General features: G+C 42.8%; 1 protein-coding gene across 1 annotated transcript; it reads right to left on the bottom strand.

Moving 5' to 3' along the window:
* Positions 1 to 1,825: 1,825 nt before the first annotated feature.
* On the bottom strand, positions 1,826 to 17,808 carry amn1 (antagonist of mitotic exit network 1 homolog (S. cerevisiae)). Its single transcript, XM_061252357.1, has 7 exons — positions 17,409 to 17,808; positions 16,992 to 17,124; positions 11,627 to 11,756; positions 4,916 to 5,133; positions 3,812 to 3,868; positions 3,609 to 3,720; positions 1,826 to 3,372 (listed from the first exon to the last, which is right to left on the bottom strand). Exons 1-7 carry the CDS (start codon positions 17,432 to 17,434, stop codon positions 3,299 to 3,301), a joined length of 750 nt encoding a protein of 249 aa, XP_061108341.1. The 5' UTR covers positions 17,435 to 17,808; the 3' UTR covers positions 1,826 to 3,298.
* Positions 17,809 to 21,254: the final 3,446 nt, after the last annotated feature.

The raw sequence follows: 21,254 nt of genomic DNA, 5'->3' as shown, positions 1-21,254 counted from the left end.
CACTTTCCACCAAAGCTTGAAAGGCGCATTCAACATGACTCACCACTGTTTCCAAATTGAGTTTCAATAAGCATTATACATTTCATCTCGTGAATTGTTCGTTTGTTTGGCGCAAGAAGAAAACCATCTGGAATTAAACCCGATTTGAAGTGTGATGTGGATCAGCACTCTGGACAGCTCATGCTAGGATATGACGATGGCTCACCTTTTCGTCTTCCGCTTTCCATTGTTTCCGTGGGGTTCTTCAATCAGTATGGACTAGTCTACATTTTTCGGATTCGGAAATTTCAGTTAGGTAGCCTACTTGGAATTTGGTTAAGTCTGCGAATGATTATTGATTGATGCCTTCGGGAATTTAGAACGAAAGTAGTTTAAATATCAAATTGGCAATGTATTAATTTGAACAATGACGAAATTAATTTCAGCATTAATTTTTAGCAATGAAAATTACTGGGCTGAAAAAGACGTAAGTGCATTTTAGATGTGTTTCTGAAGGGGGTTTCTGAAGATACGCGTCAGGGAATCCCTACCAGACGGTTGGCACTTTGCTTCCATCTGGTGTTGGAAATGATGGAATGTGTAGAAAATGCAATGCAGAAAAGAATATACAGGTAAGGAATTAGTGTGTACATGGATGTAGTGTTAATCTAAGGTACATGAATTGCCATGAATGTAGTTGTTAACATGAATCAATTAACATAGCTGAACTACTAACTAATGTACTAGTTAAGTGAATATTTATCAAATCATGGGATAAACGTATAATTAGTTAACCATTAACAAATACATTAGCGGGTTTGTTTTATTCCAATGGCTAATTCATGTAGTTGTTAACATTAATTAACGATCTTTAAATACATAAACAAACCGGTACAGGTTGACTTCTCAGTTATCACTACATTAGTCAACGCCAATTCAGATAACCTTATTGTATACTCCAGTTACTCAACAATATTTTAAATAGACTGAGATGATCATTTTATAGCATTTAGCTCTATTCACCGACATGTATTCCACCGTTTAGGGATGTCACCAAACTGCCCCCTAATGGTCAAAATACAACACTCCAGTCTTTTTCGTTCCATTGCAGACAATGGAGATGGCACGTCTTTCTCTTTCTATGGGCTTTGGTGATAACTGTTATATAGAGAGATGAGACGGAGGTTTGTTATACATCCAGTACCACTTCACAAGTGTTACCGGAATTAGTGTTTGTGCGTGTGTATAATCAGTCATTTTTTTATATGCATGCAATTATTTATAAACCTCTACATGTAATATTTTTGCTGTTACTTCACAAACAAATGATTACTCTGACAGAACTGATGCATTGTCTAAATAGTGATCTAAGATGAAATGCTCCATATAGGCCTAAACATTATAACAGCAGAGAGACTGGTCACCTGTCAAGGAGTGTAGCTGAAAGTGTTCACCTGCGGGGTAGGAGGATAAGAAAGGTAGACCCAAAGGCCCCATTTGATGAAACGCTAACTTTTACATCATAGAACATCTTGATTTCGCACCATTTTCTTCAACCTTGTTGAATTGTAGGCCTATATCCATTATTATTACATTACATTATTGGCATTCGGCAGATGCTCTTATCCAGAGTGTTGTACAGTTGATTAGACTAAGCAGGAGACAATCCTCCCCTGGAGCAATGCAGGGTTAAGGGCCTTGCTCAAGGGCCCAACGACTGAGTGGATCGTACTGTGGCTACACCGGGGATCGAACCACCGACCTTGCGTGTCCCAGCAACATACCTTAACCACAGGCCTATGAACCAAAATGGCATATGAAGAGGAAATGTACTAATGCAAACACATTTAATGATTCAGTATAAATGACACTTTATCACACGCAAAAACACTTGTACAAAATGCAGACCACATAAATACGTATATTTTTTACAACCAGTACAACACAGAAAGGAATCCGGCTTTAGAGTCCATTGCCTCAGTTTTATGCGCGACGGGTCTTAGCAAGACCAGGTGAGTCACTGAAGTACTCCAACTCTATGGATATTGTGGTTCCACTTCCACAGTCCTAAAAAAACTAGAACTCTTACAGGAGAAAACAAATTACATTTAATCCCTATTTCATACTTTAACACATTTATTATTATTATTATTATTATTATTATTATTATTATTATGAATAGTAGTAGTGTTATTATAAATGTTGTTGAGACATTTCGGTGTTTTAAATATAGTCATATTTCTGTTTCCCAGGCTTCCATAACTGCGGTCTAAACATTCTGGCCGGGTAGCAGGACTTCCCTGGACCGAAACAAGTAAACCTAATTATGGAATATAACAGGTTCTCACTATAAGAGCTCAAAGTCAGTACACAGGGGAACTGACATTGCATCCAATAAACCAAATCAGTGTTTATACAAGTGTGAAAGCACAATTCCACCAATACTGTCTGACCACTAGAGGTCACCCTCACACCAAAAAAAAAAACCCTGTGCAAACTGTTTACACCCAGTGTTATGACAACAGTCACAGATATTAACAAAGCAGTACAAGCATTTGGAAAATTACAAACGCACACACCTAATACATAAATACAACATTCCTGACAAATGTATTCATCAAAGGCTTTTCGCTTTAGTGAGCCTCAGAATCAAAGTGCTGATTCAGGATCAGTTTCTCTGTCCATATTGTAAACTTAGGAGATGCCTTACAAATGTGGCCCCCCAGGACCTCATCACATACTGCTGGGGTATCAAGCTCCAGTCCTGAAGGGGGTGCTGTCTCTGCATATTTAAATCCAGTCCTGGAGGGCCGCAGTGTCTGCAGGTTTAACTACACTCCTGGAGAGCTGAAGTTTCTGCAGGTTTAACTCCAGTTTTGGAGGGCTGTAGTGTCTGCAGGTTTAACTCTAGTTTTGGAGGACTGCAGTGTCTGTAGGTTTAACTCCAGTCCAGTCCTTGCAGCCAATCTGTCACTTTAATTAAAGCACTGAAATAAAATGCGCAGACACAGCACCCCCTCCAGGACTGGAGTGTGATAACCCTGATGGAACGAAACCGCCCAGTCCTGGATTCAGCCGGTCTGATCCCGCCATGGGTTTACCTGTACAAGTGCAGCCTGTCATCAGGAGAGAATTCAACATTGAAACCAATAACCAAAACAGTAACAGTGCACATGCTCACTGGGATGGGCTTTTTGAAATGTTCTACAAGTGAAATAAATGTCTGGAAAACACCTTGACCCAACAGTCAGGAAGGCAGGTGGCTGTGACGGTCTGTCCCCAGAGTTCAGCGGTCACACCTGTGGTCAGGTGCACAGGGTCAGTACACGGTCCAGGACACCTGCTGGATCTTACCCGGGCCAACAAGGTTCTGCAGAGCCCCTCGGGACTGATCTGGGGGAAAAGGGGGAAGAACACTTTCAGCAGCCAATCAGCAAGCAGAGCTCTGGCTAATACAGAAGAGCCAGTCATGCATTTCACATACCGGCTCTGACATGCCCCCCAAAAAGAGAATGCATTTGAGACTGACTGTAATAGTGTGCACAATGGGAATATAATTTCTGCTCTGAGATCAGCTGGTAGGTGTGTGAGGTACAGCTGACCTGTGTATAGAGGCAGATGAAACTGACCTGAGATCAGCGGGCAGCCATGGAAGTTGAAGATCCTGATGCTCGGACAGTGAGTCAGAACCGCCATCACCGCCACGTCAGTCAGGAACTGACAACGCGCCATCTGGAGCTCCTGCAGCCGGCCAATCACAGGGCAGTGTTATACATCACTAACTAATCACCACCATACACAAACATTACATCTACAACACACACGGCTGTACCTTTAGACTGCCAGAGCACACTCCAGTAGCTAGCCCAACAACACCTTCATCTGTCACCTGGCAGACACAACAGAAGAAGAGTCAGTTTACAGTCTTTTCAATCTGTGAGCTTCACATGGGGTCTTCACAGATTTTCCACAGAACAGGAGATCCCAAGAGATCCCAGGAGCCTTTGTGCAGCCACAATAAGACCTGCACAGCTGTTGGGCCCTCGAGAAAGAAGGATTGGCCCCTGCTTGGTCTAAACAACTGTAAGTCATCAGCTAAATAACTGCAATTTAATAAAATTCCACAAGGCAGAGTGCAGTGAGTCTTTTTACTGAATTACTTCAAGGGAGAAGTGCATTGGGGGGTATTTCACAAAGCTGGCTAACGGAGTAAAACCCGGGACAGCTATTTTTGACTTCAGTCCATGTTCCATATTTGAGGGGGTTCTAGGTTTTACTGCAGAAGACAAGCTAGCTTTATGAAATACCCCCTGCTCACATAGAACAATCTGAGCAGGCGGTATCAAAAAACCTTTGATACACTGCATGGTCACATGGTGAAGACTTCTTATTGGTTAATCTCCTCAGACACAGATTTATACCTTCCCTGTCACTCCTCAGGGGCTGATTAACTGGTTCCTGTTATTTCCCATTTTTAGGGAGGAACTAGGCTGGAAGTCATTTTAGTCCCATAGGGAGACCACTTATATGGTCAGACATCGGAACAAGACCACGTGTCGTCTATACTGAATTCGCTTTTTTGTAAGATAATATATCCGGGTACAGTAACAGGAAATCCCCCAGGATTTCAGTACCTGTTCACAAGCTGCAGTTTATGGAGGCATGTGGCGTGGGCAAAGAGTGAGATTTTGCAAGTGGCGAAGGTGCTTGACTGGGACCTGGATGGCTGGTTCAAGACCCAGTGTAGCCACAATCACATCAGTGCAGGTGTTGAGAACTTAAGCAAGGCCCTTAACCCCACATTGCTCCAGGGGGGATTGGCCACCTTCAGGGATTGGCCCCCCGCCTCATCTAATCAACTGTAAGTCACTTTGGCTAAAAGTTACAGCTAAATAACTGACATAATGTTTACAGGTTACCCCTCCCCTTCACTCACACGGGTTTCTGAGAAGTAGACGCTGTGCAGGAGCCTGCAGTTGCGACCGAGAGCCAGCAGGGCGGCGTCACTCAGGGCTGAGCAGCCCCTCAGTGAGACGACCTCAAGCAGGGGGCAGCGGTGCGCTAACGCTAACACGCCCTCGTCTGTCAGCCCAACGCAGCCGCCCAGATCCACCACCTGCAGGCTGGGGCAGGACTGTGCCAGCGCCCCCACACCTGAGAGAGAGCATTAGCATTAGCACCCAAACGCACACACACACCTGAGAGAAAGCATTAGCACACGAACACACACACACCCGAGAGAGAGCATTAGCGTTAGCACCCAAGCACACACACACACCTGAGAGAGAGCGTTAGCATTAGCACCCAAACACACACACACACCTGAGAGAGAGCAGTACTGTTAGCACAAAAATACACATACACACACACACTCATCAGTCTCAGGGATCAGTAGGATCCCAGCATTTAAAGTGTTAAAGTAATTAAGATACGTATTTGACTCAGGTTATTGCCCCAGTGCAAAGAAAAATGTGTGACACTCAAACTCAAGCAGCACGCATTATCTCCAGTGTCCTGGAAAAATCACACTAAACCATATTCAGTTTGGGGGAAGCCTGTAGCCAGTAGAAAAGGTACATGACTGAGATGTGGAAGGCTGGTCGTTCAAGCCACAATAAGATCCGTGCAGCTGTTGGGCCCTAGAGCAATGTCCTTATCACCAGATTGCTCCTGGGGGGATTGGCCCCTGCTTAGTCTAATCAGTACTTTTCATCTGCGTCTGGCCCTCAGGGTGAATCACTGCAGTCCCTCAGCACACGCACACACGCACACACACACACACATACACATACACACACACACACAGAACAGTACCGTTAGTTCCCAAGCACGCACGCACACACACACACACACCTGAGAGAGAACAGTACCATTAGCACACCAAAACACACACACACACAGCTCTATGGGTGTCTTGTCTGCCTCTGCAGAGAACTGCACTCTCCATAGGGGGGAGCCAACACCCACAGGCCACTCAACCCAGCCAGGAGAAGACAAAATACAAGAAGCCACAGAAAGTTATCTGAGTCGTAAAAGCCCTCCTGCTGTGTCCCCGCAGCATAGAGAGAATCCACGGCAAAACTCTGGGCTCCCCGCAACACTCCCCACACTGCACGGATCTTATTGTGGCTTGAACGACCAGCCGCTTCCCCCAAACTGAATATGGTTTAGTGTGATTTTTCCACGACACTGGAGATATTGCATGCAGCGAGAGTTTGAGTGTGTCACACATTTTTCGGGAGGACGTGGGAAGTGAAGCACCTCCCAATTGCCAATTTCACCATGGCCAAGTGGGAATGATTGATCAAAGGATCCCCCTTTTCATGTGTTAACAGGCAGCACTTCCAATCACACTTTCCGATTGCCCACAGGAACTGCATCCAGGAAGTGGTTTCGTTTCCAGCTGAATGTAAAGTTGTGTCATGATGTCCGTCTAAATGTGTAACTGTCTTTTGTACCCGTTTCCGCAAAATGCAGATTTGTAAGTTCACTTTGAAGTTTCACTTTATAGACCTATGTATATGCAGTGAGGAGATGGGTGACTGTTGGAGTCAAAGTCCGGAATACTCCTCTGAGGAGCAATGACAGAGTCCGATCGCTATTTTCACGAGTGGGACATAGTGATGGGACATGCAGCACATCTACCCCTCTAAGAACTGGATCTAGACTTCACTACAAAGCTGGAACCCAAACACAAAAGCTGGACTGCAGTTCCAGGACAGTAATCCAAGGTGGACATTTTCATCTTGAGATTGACTGGAAGAGTAAGTGCACCTGGTTCATGCCATCTAAAATTTTCCTCAGGATGAATAAAGTATCTATCTATCTATCTATCTATCTATCTATCTATCTATCTATCAATGCCTGTTGGTGTTGTGTGGTCGTGTGGAAAACCCCCTCCCCTTTGTCTCTTGGTAGAATGAAGTTTCACATTAACATAAGTCACACTAGAAAGACAATACTGTTAACACTTGTGTTTTCCTTTTATTGTTTTAGAATTATGATTTCCTTAAACTTTATCACAAACATTGCTTAGTACTTTTCATTTCCGAGAGTTACTTGCTATCTATTAACAACTTGTGTTGATGTCATGGCACAATGATTTCACTATATCCTAACTTGGCGCTAAAGTCTAACAAGAATCTAAACTGGGCTTTGGTAAGCAGAAAGTTGGAGCTGTCCCAACCTCTGAGTGCTTGTGACACTTGCCTTTGAGCTCTCACAATGCAACTCTTGTTCTGTTTCTGAATATCTCTCCTTGTTGTTATTGAACCTGAGGAAATTCCACAACGCACAGGTCATACGGGACCATATTCCCACTGCAGTACGCGTGCTTTGGGGTTCAGGGCCGCGATGTGAAATGCTCGGGTTTGGGTGGACACACTGGGTTGTTCGTAAGATTCTGAAATGACAGGCATGAGAGATCTTGCCCGTCTCCACGTTCCGGCTGTTTTATAACTGAGGAAAGTTTGGGCTATGGCTCTGTGTGACTTTTAGCCCCCTCCCCCTCTCCTGGCGTAAATCCTGACTGATGCCCAAAGCCATTGAAGCCTTGCAGACTTCCTGGAGACGTGGTCAAGATGGATTCTCAGCCCTTTGGCGGATGATTTATTGGGGGGTTTTTGCAGGAGGGTCTGTGATCACACGTGTAAAATTCCAACAATCCTAGCTGACAGAACATCTTACTCCCACCTAACAGACAATTTGCAGCCATTCGGTGAAATCTCAACTTTGAGAGGGTTCCTGGTGGCAAACATTAATTATTTTGTCATTTTGTCTTTCTGTAGACAACCGAGAGGCCACATCTGTTTGTGCTCCAATGAACTGCTGCCATACTGCAGTTTTATAATGTGCTGTTTAGGTGGGAGTTGTGTGTGTGTTCCAGAAATATGCAGGCTGATGATATCCTATGTTTGATGTCACAAGATATGGGGACCTGGGCTGTAAAAGCCTATATCCCTGTTTCCAGTATTTAACATAAGAGCATGAAGGTTCTAAGATAGCCAAAAGCAAACAACTCAAATCACAAATGAAGACATAATCAGCATTGTATAATTATTCATATATTAAGGAGTAGTATCCAATAGATCTGGGTTCAATTGATCAAATTAAGTTGTCTTAGATTCAAATACGTTTCTGCATTTGTCGAAGCTTGCCTCATGCATTGGAAAAAATGAAATGTGTAAACCCACGGCCATCTGCTCCTCCTGGGAAGCTCAATTGCACCAGGCATGATCAAAAGAGCACAGAAAGGTATTTGAATCCAAAACAAATACTATTTGAACCAAAGTCTGGTATCCAAGCAATTTCCTTCATAAGGGTGCCTAGACCCAATATATTCTCTTTAAGTGATTCCCTGAATTTCACGGCAGTGTGTAATATTCCAACGGGAGTGTGCTGAACTCGTCATGCAGGAAAAAACCTACCAGTTGTATCTCATACAGTCCTGAGGGAAGGGGAATACTTCCCTGCCTAACAAATGAAATGTTTTTTAAAAAGCTACCGAGATTGTTAAGTAAACGCATCTTGTTAAAGCCTTGTGTGGGCTGCATGAAATTTGACCTTTGACTTCTGAACTTTTCTTTCTACCCCAGAACACAAAGGACGTAGGTCACATACCACCTGAATGTGAAAATAATCATGATCAGGCCTGGAAGCACAATTATGGCACAAAAACCAAATGATATTTAGTTCATACTATGAATCTGACCAGGCTGTTCAGTACTGCAGGGCTTCCAATTTCCTCATCTGTGCAGTTCTCTGCAGTAGAGAGCCCCAAAGACCCAGGTCAGATTAGAGACAAGATACAAAGAGCAGGCACCGGGGGAGGAAGGGGCAATAAAATGTGTAAATGTATGTGCGTGTATGTGTGTGTGTGTGTGTGTGAGTGTGTGTGAGTATGCCTGTGTCTCACTCATGGCACAGGTGGCTTCAACACTAACCGGGAAACATCATACAATAGCTTACAACAACTGTGTAATTACTAAACCATACCAGTATCTCCCAAACCCCAACAGTGCCATATGTGGTGTCACTGTAGGAAAAATTCACAGAACAAGATGTTCTTCCTCCGTTTCATGACAATCAATCACAAGTCAAAATCAGACTAAACCGTCAAACTGTCAGAGTTGAGCAAGCTGGTTCCTCCAAAACTCTTAAAGCTTCATGCCAAAAGTATACCAATATGTATGCAGCCTATAATCAATATATATCACATGTATGCTGCCTATTACTCATGTAATCAATATGTAATCCATCCATCCATCCATTATCTTAACCCGCTTATCCTGAACAGGGTCGCAGGGGGGCTGGAGCCTATCCCAGCATACATTGGACAAAAGGCAGGAATACACCCTGTACAGGTCGCCAGTCCATCGCAGGGCACACACACCGTTCACTCACACACTCATACCTACAGGCAATTTAGACTCTCCAATCAGCCTAACCTGCATGTCTTTGGACTGTGGGAGGAAACCGGAGTACCCGGAGGAAACCCACGCAGACACGGGGAGAACATGCAAACTCCGCACAGAGAGGCCCCGGCCGACGGGGATTCGAACCCAGGACGACCTCCTTGCTGTGAGGCGGCAGTGCTACCCACTGCACCCTCCGTGCTGCCATATGTAATCCAATGAACCTATATCATTAATTAAAGATGAGCTTATGGAAACGCAAGAAACCACAGTGTCAACTGTAGAAAAAAAAGCAAAAGAATGCATCAGGCTGAAAAACCACACTTACTCACTTAAAAGAGAACATTAATCAAATATTAAAGTATGATTAAGTATGCCTGTATATTTTCAAACTGATTAACTGCTAATTTGTGCTAGAAGTACACAGTAACCCATATGTAACCTGAATTGAATAAAATAATGTGCATGCTTAAAAGGAAAATTGGACAGTACTGAATAACACCATGTTTTGCATAATTCATCTTTTATGATTCCTCTTTGTTAAAAAACAGCTTACAGGGCAGGATGTCTTGCTTTGTAGGCTGTCTTTGTCAAGGACAGTTTGCAGAACAAGATGTCTTGTATGCTTGTGCAATGTGATAAGGACATCAATGTGACAAGGACATCAATGTGATAAGGACATCAATGTGATAAGGACATTTATTTTTAAGAATAGCTTACAAAGCAAAATGTCTTGTATGCCTGTGCAGTATAATAAAGACATTTATTTTTAAGAGGTAATTTGGGCGATTGCCACAATGATGTTGGCACCCAAGAGTGCTAAATCATTGTGGCGCAACAGAGACCAGCTGGTATTTTTAGGAATGTTTTAGGAGGAGTTATATTGAAAGCAGTGTGTAAAATGGGTGTAAAACTGACAATTGAGTTTCAATTCTGCAGAGTTGATCCGGCTTTGTGCACTTGTGCGAATAAAGTCTGACTTTTCTGAAGAGCTTGCTGCCGTGTGGTGTCTTTTCCCTCGTGAAGTTGTTTTCTACAAATTGGAGATTGGACTTTGAATTCTGTCGATTCCTAGACACGACATCACTAGGAGGGAGCAATACTCCTGGGACAAACTGACGGGAGACACAAATGGACAAATTTAACCGTGGCCCAGATGAGGTCCAACATTCCACTGAAACCGAGCCAGACATACACCCCTGGTCCCACGTTTGAGGGGTCACCCCTCCCCCATATGAGGGAGTCTTACTCTTCATTTGACCCACCAGCCAAAAAATCCTACCATCAACATTCACCCTGGAAACTAGGCAGCCAGTGATGGTACAGAAATTAAAACAGGCCTGAAATCTTCTCAGCCGCCATCTAATTAGACAGATGGACAGATAGATCATTGTATTTTCTAGACACTCAAAGCGCATTACAGTAATGAGGGAGAAACTTGCCACAACCACCACGTAGAGGTGGAGAGGGAGAGAAGAATGTTTTTGCCAATTGAATCCGGGGATGATTAGGTGGCAGGTTGAAAGAGCCAGGAAATGTAGCCAGGACACAGTGTCATGGGATTGGCAAATAATCAATTTGGCAAACAAACCTTGCTAATCTTAAAAAAACTTTGTTATCCTAAAAAAAGCTCTCCTGAATCTTCTGCTGACCGTGTCACAGACCGCATTTGCACAGAATTGCAGATGGACTCTCCTGATCGACCACCCAGGGGAGGCTAAACACGGCAAGCGTCTATGCTGTGTGGGCCCTTCACTGTTAGAGCCTGACACAGACGTTAGAGTACTAGCTTCCACCATATGACGGAGACACGAGTGAAACAAATCTTTTTTCGAAGGGCAGGGGGTCGATTTGACGTCAAATAAGGAGGGGGAAAAATACGCCATGGTGCATGTCTCATATGCATGAAAGGGTATATAGATTGGAGGGGTGACGGCATTTTCCATTTCAGCGACACATGCCCACTGGTGCACGATGACGTAAAACCTAAATTCATATTGTTTTCTCCAGGAAGTGGATGTGAAAAAAGTATTGCAATTTTATTAATTGTACAGAAAAAATATTAGACATGTTTATATAGTTATGAAGAATTGACAAAATTGTGGGAAAGGTGAATTTTGATGTCAGGTGGTCTTTAAGCATTTTGAGATCTGGTGATGAAGACTACTGCTCCCTGCAGGACGTCCATGACCTGACACGTTTCGAAAGACAGGCGGGCGGGTCCTGGGCGGTACCTGCTGAGGTGATCTCTCTGCAGCCCCTCAGGAGAATCCGACGCAGTCCGGGGCAGCGTATCTGCAGCAGGGAGGAGTCCGACACTCTGCATATCTGCAGGTCCAGGGTGTGAATCCCAGGATGCAACAGCTGAAAGCAGCACAGCAATGGGAACCAATCAGCACTACACATTCATTGCATCTGGGTTCATTATGTAGGAGAAATTCACAGAACAAGATGTTCTACCTCCGTTTTATGACAATCAATCACAAGTCAAAATCAGACTAAACTGTCAAACTGTCAGAGTTGTGCAAGCTGGTTCCTCCAAAACTCTTAAAGCTTCATGCCAAAAGTATACCAATATGTATGCGGCCTATAATCAATATATATCACATGTATGCTGCCTATTACTCATGTAATCAATATGTAATCCAATGAATTTCAAACTGATTAACTGCTAATTTGTGCTAGAAGTACACAGTGACCCATATGTAACCTGAATTGAATAAAATAATGTGTATGCTTAAAAGGAAAATTGGAAAGTACAGAATAACACCATGTTTTGCATGATTCATCATTTATTTTTTTACGCTTTGGTAAAAAACAGCTTGCAGGGCAGGATGTCTTGCGTTGTGGGCTATCTTTGTCAAGGACAGTTTGCAGAACAAGGAGTCCTGTATGCCTGTACAATGTGATAAGAACATTTATTTTTAAGAATAGCTTACGAAGCAAAATGCCTTGTATGCCTGTACAGTGTGATAGGGACATCAATATGACAAGGACATCAATGTGATAAGAACATCACTGTGACAAGAGAACATTTATTTTTAAGAATAGCTTACAAAAGAAAAATTGTGACAAGAGAACATTTATTTTTAAGAATAGCTTACAAAGCAAAATGTTTTGTATGCCTGTGCAGTGTAATAAAGACATTTATTTTTAACAAGGTAATTTGGGCGATTGCCACAATGATATTGGCACCCGAGTGCTAAATCATTGTGGCGCAACAGAGACCAGCTGGTATTTTTTAGGAGGAGTTATGTTGAAAGCAGTGTATAAAATGGTGTACTGACAATCGAGGTTCAGTTCTGCAGAGTTGATCCGGCTTTGTGCACTTCTGCTAATAAAGTCTGATTTCCCTGAAGAGCTTGCTGCCGTGGTGTCTTTTCCCTCGTGAAGTTGTTTTTCTACAAATTAGAGATTGGACTTTGAATTCTGTCATTTCCTAGACACGACAATTACAATGGCACATCCTCGGTGTGTTTTGGGTTCTTTACAATGCCACATCCACAGTGCATTCCGTGACACAATGATATTGTCACACACCGTGTGACACCCCTGGATGGGAGATGTGGCAGTTCAGGGATTGAACCATAGTTTACTGTATGGAAAGAGAGAGGGAACCCACACCAAGATAAAAACAAAGTCCTGGCCCGAAACAACGAAGACAAAATAAAGCAAAATCGCACAACATCCCAGCTGACCAGCTTCTCTAGCAACATTCTCTTTCAGTGCGCCAACAACAAAATAAAAAAACTCCACCACAAACTCGACTTTCTCAGTGTGTGCTCCCAGTCTCAGCCCTGGCACCTGGGCTGATTCGTAAACACGGCGCTCTCCAGCGTTAGGCTTGGCCTAGACAATTCGGTTCTCCACCGGACCGAGCGGGACAGACGTACCATAACCGTACACTTTAGGAAAAAAATGTACCATGTGTTTGTGATGTTACATTACATGGCATTTGGCTGAAGCTTTTAACAAAAGCGACTTACAGTTGATTAGACTAAGCAGGAGACAATTATCCCCTGAAGCAATGCAGAGTTAAGGGCCTTGCTCAAGGGCCCAACGGCTGTGCGGATCTTATTGTGTCTACACCGGGGATTGGACCACTGAATGTGTGGGTCCCAGTCATGTACCTTAACCACTTCGCTGATGTCACCCATTTACTTTCCATGGGCTTGTGAAAAACATTTTGACACCACAGAAGTGGTGAGATAAAACACTTACAGCATCTACATTTTCTTGTGGGGGAAAATAATATAGCTGTTGTATGTTTACCGTATTGCTACCATCGACTTGCACATAGGCTGGGGGCTGAAACACCTGCTGTACACTGGAGCCAACCGCACCAGTGCTAGTGAGCAACATCTCCCCACAAGACCAGAAAACAACCTTCAAAAACCAGCCGGGTTTTGGCCTCTTATCTGCGACACCCAAACAACACATCATTTTCAAACTTAACTGACCACTGTGCATTTATTTTATTTTAATCTTGCAAAAAGAACATGGTGTTCTCGGTGTTCCAGACAATGTCTGAGCAGCATGGGAGATGGGGGATGGGGGATGGAAATGGGGAAGGGGATGGGGGGAGAGTTAGGGGTCCTGTTTCCCAAGGCCCACAGAGAACATGCAGGGAGGGCCTGACTTCTTGGGCCTTTCGGTCAGTGGTAGGCCACACAAAGAAAGGGACTCTAACACCATAAACTTAAGTGGCATTCATACCACTACACAACATATATAAATATTTATATACACACACACTACCGGTCAAAAGTTTTGGGTCAACTTGTCTTTTTCTGCTTTAATATTTTATTTTCTCTGTTTGAAATCAAACAATTCATATGTTGTCAAAGTGCAGACTCAGAGCTTTTGTTAAAGGGTATTTTTATACATTCTGGTTTCACCATGTAGTAATTGCAGCACTTTTATATGCTAATCCCCCATTTCAATGTTTGAGACAAATTAACATAATCCCAAATAAAAGAGTTATGTTTTGTAACTCATGTAATGCAATGGAACTTTGCAATGATACTTTTATTTTGTGGTGAAGTAGTAGACAGCAGGAACCCTATACAAAGCCTATACATGCTTTATGCGAGTTGTTGAGGAAATTCCCTGGAGAGACGTCTTGCAAGCAACCTTTCCCGTTTAAAAGAACACAGTTCTTTCACAGCAAGGAGAGCTACAATAATACTTTATTAATACTACAGGAAAACAAAGCACGGAGAATGCATCACACAAATGTGAGAATACACTCTAGATTTTAGGTGTCTATTCTTATACCATTACACATCCTAAGTTATCACATGAATACATTACGGTGAAAGCCAATCATCTTCATACAGTGTTTCAGTACTTTTCCATCACACGTTGTACTTCTGGGCCCACATCTGCTCTTTATGTCATGTAACATTTGTTTTGCAATTAACACACTGCTACAGCAACTACAAAGCCTACATTTATTATCTGTCTTTCCTCCTTAGGCTGGTTAAGGAGGAACCAACCTTGGGTGTGATTCCCCCTCATTATTTTTTATCATAACAAGCACATGAGCGCACCCAACAATGGGAGAGTGTTCTGCTTTATCTCCTGCATGTATGCCTATATGACGTAAGCTGTGGCAGAGCACTCACCCCTCCCTTACATTTCTGCTGGTTATCTGTCACAAGCACAATTTATTATTTTAAGCAGTTTTCTAACTATATGCATTGTACATATCTGGATACATACATCCTAGGTTACATTGTACTACATTATATTTTTCTCCCACAGAGTATATACAGATGGGGGACAAATTAAAGAGAAAACTGCAAGGGTCACTGCAAATCAGTTCAAAGTTATTCTGAGTGAGCATTCCTGTTTCACTGTTTGTCTGTATGGCATGCCTTAAATCAAAGCTCTCAATATCAACTTTAGAGTTTGCCTACATTTTCTACTGTTCATCCCCTCACCCCACCCTCCTCCAACAACCCACAGTGTTATCTGAGCCACTGCTTTGTGGCTTAATTTGTTATACATTCAGTGAGCACTTTATTAGGTAGACCTGCACACCAGCTTCTTAATGCAAATATTAAATCAGCCAATCATGTGGCAGCAACTAAATGCATACAAGCATGCAGACATGGTCAGCTGTTTTTCAGTCCAAAAGTCCGAATGGGGAAGAAATGTGACTTTGTCCATGGAATGATCGTTGGTGTCACACAGGGTGGTTTGAGTAACGCAGAAACTGCTGATCTCCCAGGATTTTCATGCACAACTGTCTCTAGAATTTGCAGAGAATAGTGCAAAAAACTAAAATCACTAAGTCAAAAAAATAAGTCTAATAAATACCTGCTCACTGAGTGTATGTATCAATTTATCAGGGAATCTTTTTTCCTTCTCAAAGGGATCTTATTTTTAAGTTGTTAATCAAGCCGAGATTAAAAAATGGTGTTCAGATTTTGGGGGTATACATTGATGGTCTGTCTTCTTTCCTAATCCGGAAAATCATACGCTATGGACACCAGATCTCAACCAATCCGATTTCAAACTGATGTGTTGGACAGCGCTCTCCACCAAAATCATCAAACAGCTAAGTATGGGAATATCTTTTGGAACAATGGTGAATGGTAAATGGCAGGAATTTATATTGCGCCTTTATCCAAAGCGCTGTACAATTGATGCTTCTCCATTCACCCATTCATACACACACTCACACACCGATGGCAATTGGCTACCATGCAAGGCCCCGACCAGCTCGTCAGGAGCATTTGGGGGTTAGGTGTCTTGCTCAGGGACACTTCGACACAGCCCGGGCGGGGGATCGAACCGGCAACCCTCCGACTGCAGACGACTGCTCTTACTGCCTGAGCCATGTCGCCCCAATGGTGGTGTTGGGGTGTTCCATCCCTCCAGTTGATTTCAAGACTGGTAGAATCTACACTAAGGTGCATTGAAGGCGGTAGTTCATGGACCCAACATGAAGACACATTATGTTGGTTTTTCCCTTTCTTTTGTCTCTAGTCTGCATATGAATCTTGTAATTCTCGCAGAGACCAGAAGAGGAGTCGAATATCTACAGATATCGCAGTTGTGGTAGCAATCGATCACTCAGAGACAAAGTTATCCAGAAGAACACAGTCTTTATTGCAAACCAAAGACTGCAGAGCAACTAACTTTCACAATTACATCAGTAGTTATATATGCAGCTTCATACTAGGTTTTGACCAGTTACAAAGAAGATTTAAACACCACCATCTGTCTTCAAACTATGCCCTATTAACATGACTGGTTATCTTCAGGTCACTTTGCCTTCATTAATAAAGGTCAGCTTGGTATCTGCTTTGTTGACTTGCACTTTACCCATCTCTGAGCTCTAACTAACAGACTGCTCATGACCTGTGACAATACGCTAAACCATTCAACAAGAATATGAGACATGTTAGAAATATATTTGTTCTAAAAATTTGTTCTCTAATTACGAAGTATATATTTCCACCTAAGTTCTTTCAAATAACAATGCCGGACCGACATTGAAACCGAGGTCGGCCTGCACTGCGTAGTCCAAACTAATGAAGAGACAGCGAATGTGCAGCACATTTGGCCAGACGGAAGGTTTGAAATTACCTGCCTGATGTTGAAGTCGGTCACCGTGCCCTGTCGAGTCATTATCCGCACTAGTTTGTCCTTGATGCAAACGGGTAAAGCTTCAATGTCGCTGTGGTAATTGTCGGCATATTTTGCAAAACAGTCCAGGCATCTGTTAATTCACAAATTAAATGTGATCAGAATACTGGTCTAGTAAATAATTAAAAAATACTTCGGCATTATATCCCGAGGCCAGTTTTCTTCATATTGGTGAATATGCATATGCATATGCATAACCCAGGCCGAGCAATTCTACTAGCCTACATTACCGTTACCCCATAAAATATAGCTATGTCAGGTTAATATCGTTTATAGCGGTCAGACTTTTTATTAGATGAAGTTACTCAAAGGGCAGCAAACATCAAACATAAAATAGCTAGCTCAACCGGTACTTACAGGTCCAAGAGCGAATATACAGACATGTTGGAATGACAATTTTAGCTGCTAAGATTTCCCAACTAGCTAACTGGCTATTTATAAAACTTGTAGTAATGGACAGTATTTAACGGACTGTTTTTAAATAGTTTGTTCTAACTCGAAAGCTAGCTACATAGCTAGCATTGCTAGATGGCTCATATCATATGTAGGGTAACTTAACTAACCAACTATGATAGCCATTAAGCCTGGTGAAAATGTGGTACGCAAAAATAAATTAAACATTCATGGAATTCCTTTAAAACAATCAATCCTTTTAAAGCAAATCTGCAAGGCACATATCATGGAAATAACATTAGCTTCCTTTATTCCCTCCAGAATTAATTTCGCTAGCCAGCTAACTTGCACGGAGTTCTGTAAAATCGACGGTGTCGCACATTTATGACAACAGGCACCCAATGCATTATGGTAATTGTTGTACGAAAGGAAACGCTTAATTTAACTCGTTCCTGCTGGAGTCCAAGCCACAGAACAGTTCTGTGGTTCGTGGTATTGCAGAGGCTTTCTGAATACAAGCGCCCATGGCCTCCCCAACGCACAAAATCAAAGTTAAGATATACGGCATTTTCAGTGAGGATTTATTTTGTTTTCTGTGTTGTGGTGCATTGGTTCATTTATTTTAGGTGTTGAACCAGATGAACATCAAGTAAAATAAACTTCAAGTGCACACTCTTTTCTCTGTATGGACTTTCTTGCAGTCACTAGGTCTGAATATAATCTCAAAAATATGATTATATTATATTAGCAAGGTACCCTACTCTCTGTAAAAATTGCATAAACCAAACCCATGAGACTTTATCATACTTTGTATCATTGAAGGGCTGTGAATAAAGGACTTATTAAAAACTGTTGAGCTAATTGGCATAAGTAAAAAAAACACATGCAGGTTAGGCTGATTGGAGAGTCTAAATTGCCCATAGGTGTGAGTGAATGGTGTGTGTGCCCTGCGATGGACTGGCGACCTGTCCAGGGTGTATTCCTGCCTTTCGCCCAATGTATGCTGGGATAGGCGCCAGCCCCCTTGCGACCATGTTCAGGATAAGCGGGTTAGGATAATGGATGGATAGTGGTGTTTAAAATGTCTAACCTATGGAGTAATTCTTATGATTTAAGTGTTTCTTTATTTTTCATTTATTACTTTTCATTTAAGAGTGATGTATGTTTGTTTCAAATTAATAATCTTTAACTAATGGTGTGTGCAGACACTGTGTCGTGAGCCATGGACCCCTTGCCGAGCTCAGACCTCACGTTCCCATGAGCAGTACCTCACCATGAGGTGTCTCGGTGACAAACTCAAGTACTCCGAACGTTCTGGAGCCCTGGTAAGTTCTACTGAACTTCCAGCCCAGTCTCGAAGTGAAGGGTGTGATGCAAATCTGGTATGCAATGTCCTGTATTCAATGTATTCCTCTAAAATAATCTTTATCACATATGATTATAGTAAGATATACTTTATTATAATCAATCAAAAGAATAGAGTTATACAGATTACAGGATATATATCATCTTTCAGTTTGCTGATCACATGCAAGTTACATATACCCCTTTAGCTCTTTCTAATTTACCTTTCCACCATGATGTTTAAAAGTCAAGGTACACCCCTCAAATACCCATCATCCTCTTTGGCCTTTACCTTATCTTATGGCTCCCCCTTCACAGAGATAAAAGCAACTGAACTTCCATTAATACAATGGGTACGAACACCCCTAAAGTCTACTACTTATTTATATTGTATATAGTATCTTACTAAAAAATAAAAGACATAAAAATGAAAGGAAACTTATAACGTTGAGCTTCTATGTACTACTTTTCCTACTTTTACAAGTAATATAGATTATAATTACCACCCATGCCCTAAATATAGCCATCTCGTTTTCTGCGGGATTTGATCCCTCCTCCTTGCTGTTGATGAGCTCTTTGAACAGCTGCATTGGTTTGGGAATCTGGGGCAGGATCAGGACCCAGACTTTCGAAAGACGTGACTTTGCACTTCGTACTTCTCCTGCCTGTTGTATGGGATGTGCACTGGTATGTCTTCGAACACGTCGGGGGTTTTGCAGTGCAGCCGCAGCATATACCTCTCCTCACTGACACTGAGGTTAGGGGGGGAGGCTTCAGGTTCTTGCGTGGGTCCAGCAGGAAGGTGTTCTGTAGCGTGGAGGAACCCCGCATCCTGTCTGTTGGCCTCCAGGTGCAGTTCACGGCTCCAAGCATGTCGTAAAAGCCCTTTAACTCTTTCACCAGCTTTTCTGTATGATGAGGGATGCGCATGAACACCTCTTCGACATCAGTCCCGCTGCCACAACTCTTGGGCTGAGTCCGCACAGCGTACGTCACTCTGTTCTCCATATCCAGATCCTGGAGTGGCGCGCAGAGGGAGCGCGCCACTCCAGCTTGACTACAGCTGTCCTGCGTTGCTCTCTCTTCAACAGCCCATAGATATCTTCTGAAGCAAAATTCTAAGATGCTATCCTAAGGTCTAAAAGCGTATTCCTTATATGTCCTTTATTCATATAAGAGTGTACCTTTTTTTGATAAGAAATGTCCCCAGTATACCGAGTGGGAAGACATTTATCTCTTATGCAACTTTTGAATGACCATATTCATTACTTTTCATTTCATTACTCCGGTTTCCTCCCACAGTCCAAAGACATGCACGTTAGGCTGATTGGAGAGTCTAAATTGCCCGTAGGTATGAGTGTGTGAGTGAATGGTGTGTGTGCCCTGCGATGGACTGGCGACCTATCCAGGGTATATTCCTGCCTTTCGCCCAATGTATGCTGGGATAGGCTCCAGCCCCCCTGCGACCCTATTCAGGATAAGCAGGTTAAGATAATGGATGGATGGATATTCATTACTTCTGTTTGTCCCACTGTCATTTTCTCATACCTCAAAAGAAATTTCCCCAATACTTTATCTCATGTGCCCCTCTAGTTGGGAATTTCCACCATCTCAATATACGAGTGGAAAAACACTAGCTTTTTTGTATTTTTTTTTTAAGGAATCTATTCATCACTGGTGTCTGTTTCAATTTCATAGTCTCTCCTTGACTTCCTCCACACCTTGACCTCATGCAAGCCAGAAGTTAGTGCCTGCCACCATCTCAATACACTCTTCAGGTGCCCCTTTTTGTGGCGCCTTAAGGGATCTACAAAAGAAATCCAGCTAATAGCTGAGTGTAATTCATCATTTAACTCCTCCACTGTTAGTCCTTTGAATCTATCCGATAAATTATTTGTGCTATAATCAGGAAGGCCCCTGAAGCCTCTTAATCTTCTTTTGGTATTGACATCCCTTCCGTTTTCCTTATCTCTCCTACATTTTTCCATCTCCTCATACTCTTTGATCTCCCAATTATCTTCATTGTTTTCCTCATCCTGTTGCTTTAACCAGGCCTTGTGCTCCTCCCCTGTAGGAGCAAGCCCACACGTGTCAACTAAGTATGTTATCACATCTACCGTTTCCTTGAACGCCAAACTCCCTGGGTCACCAATTTCCCGTTCAGCATGTTCAGCATCTTCCACGGTCATGCTAGAACACATTCTACGCATTGGCCTCAGTCAGGCCTTTAGCCTTGCTCTCCAAAACCCTAAATCTAAGTCCTCTGACTTCAGACTCCATATACGGTTGTACATTTATCTTGTACCATATACTTCTCCTCTTACGGGAGCTTTTACTCCTACCCCATTGGCGTGTGCGAGGGGTTAACAATGCATTCCTGCCTAACCCATCTTCTGTCAATCTCTCATCAGGCGGGCCTAGGGCCGGGTCCTCGACACCCCCTTCAACCCCTCGTGCTTCTCAATT

Source organism: Conger conger, chromosome 8 (genome assembly GCF_963514075.1).
Source record: "Conger conger chromosome 8, fConCon1.1, whole genome shotgun sequence".
Taxonomy (NCBI): Eukaryota; Metazoa; Chordata; class Actinopteri; order Anguilliformes; family Congridae; genus Conger; species Conger conger.
The sequence above is the reverse complement of the archived record's forward strand: the minus strand, read 5'-3'. Positions and strand labels throughout refer to the sequence as shown.

Excerpts from the sequence above, each read along its gene's own strand:
- amn1 (XM_061252357.1), bottom strand. The coding sequence starts at position 17,434 with ATGTCTGTATATTCGCTCTTGGACCT. Across the intron at positions 11,757-16,991 it reads CCGACTTCAACATCAGGCAG|CTGTTGCATCCTGGGATTCA; the intron begins GTAATTTCAAAC and ends TGCTGCTTTCAG. Across the intron at positions 3,721-3,811 it reads TGTGCTCTGGCAGTCTAAAG|GAGCTCCAGATGGCGCGTTG; the intron begins GTACAGCCGTGT and ends GGCCGGCTGCAG.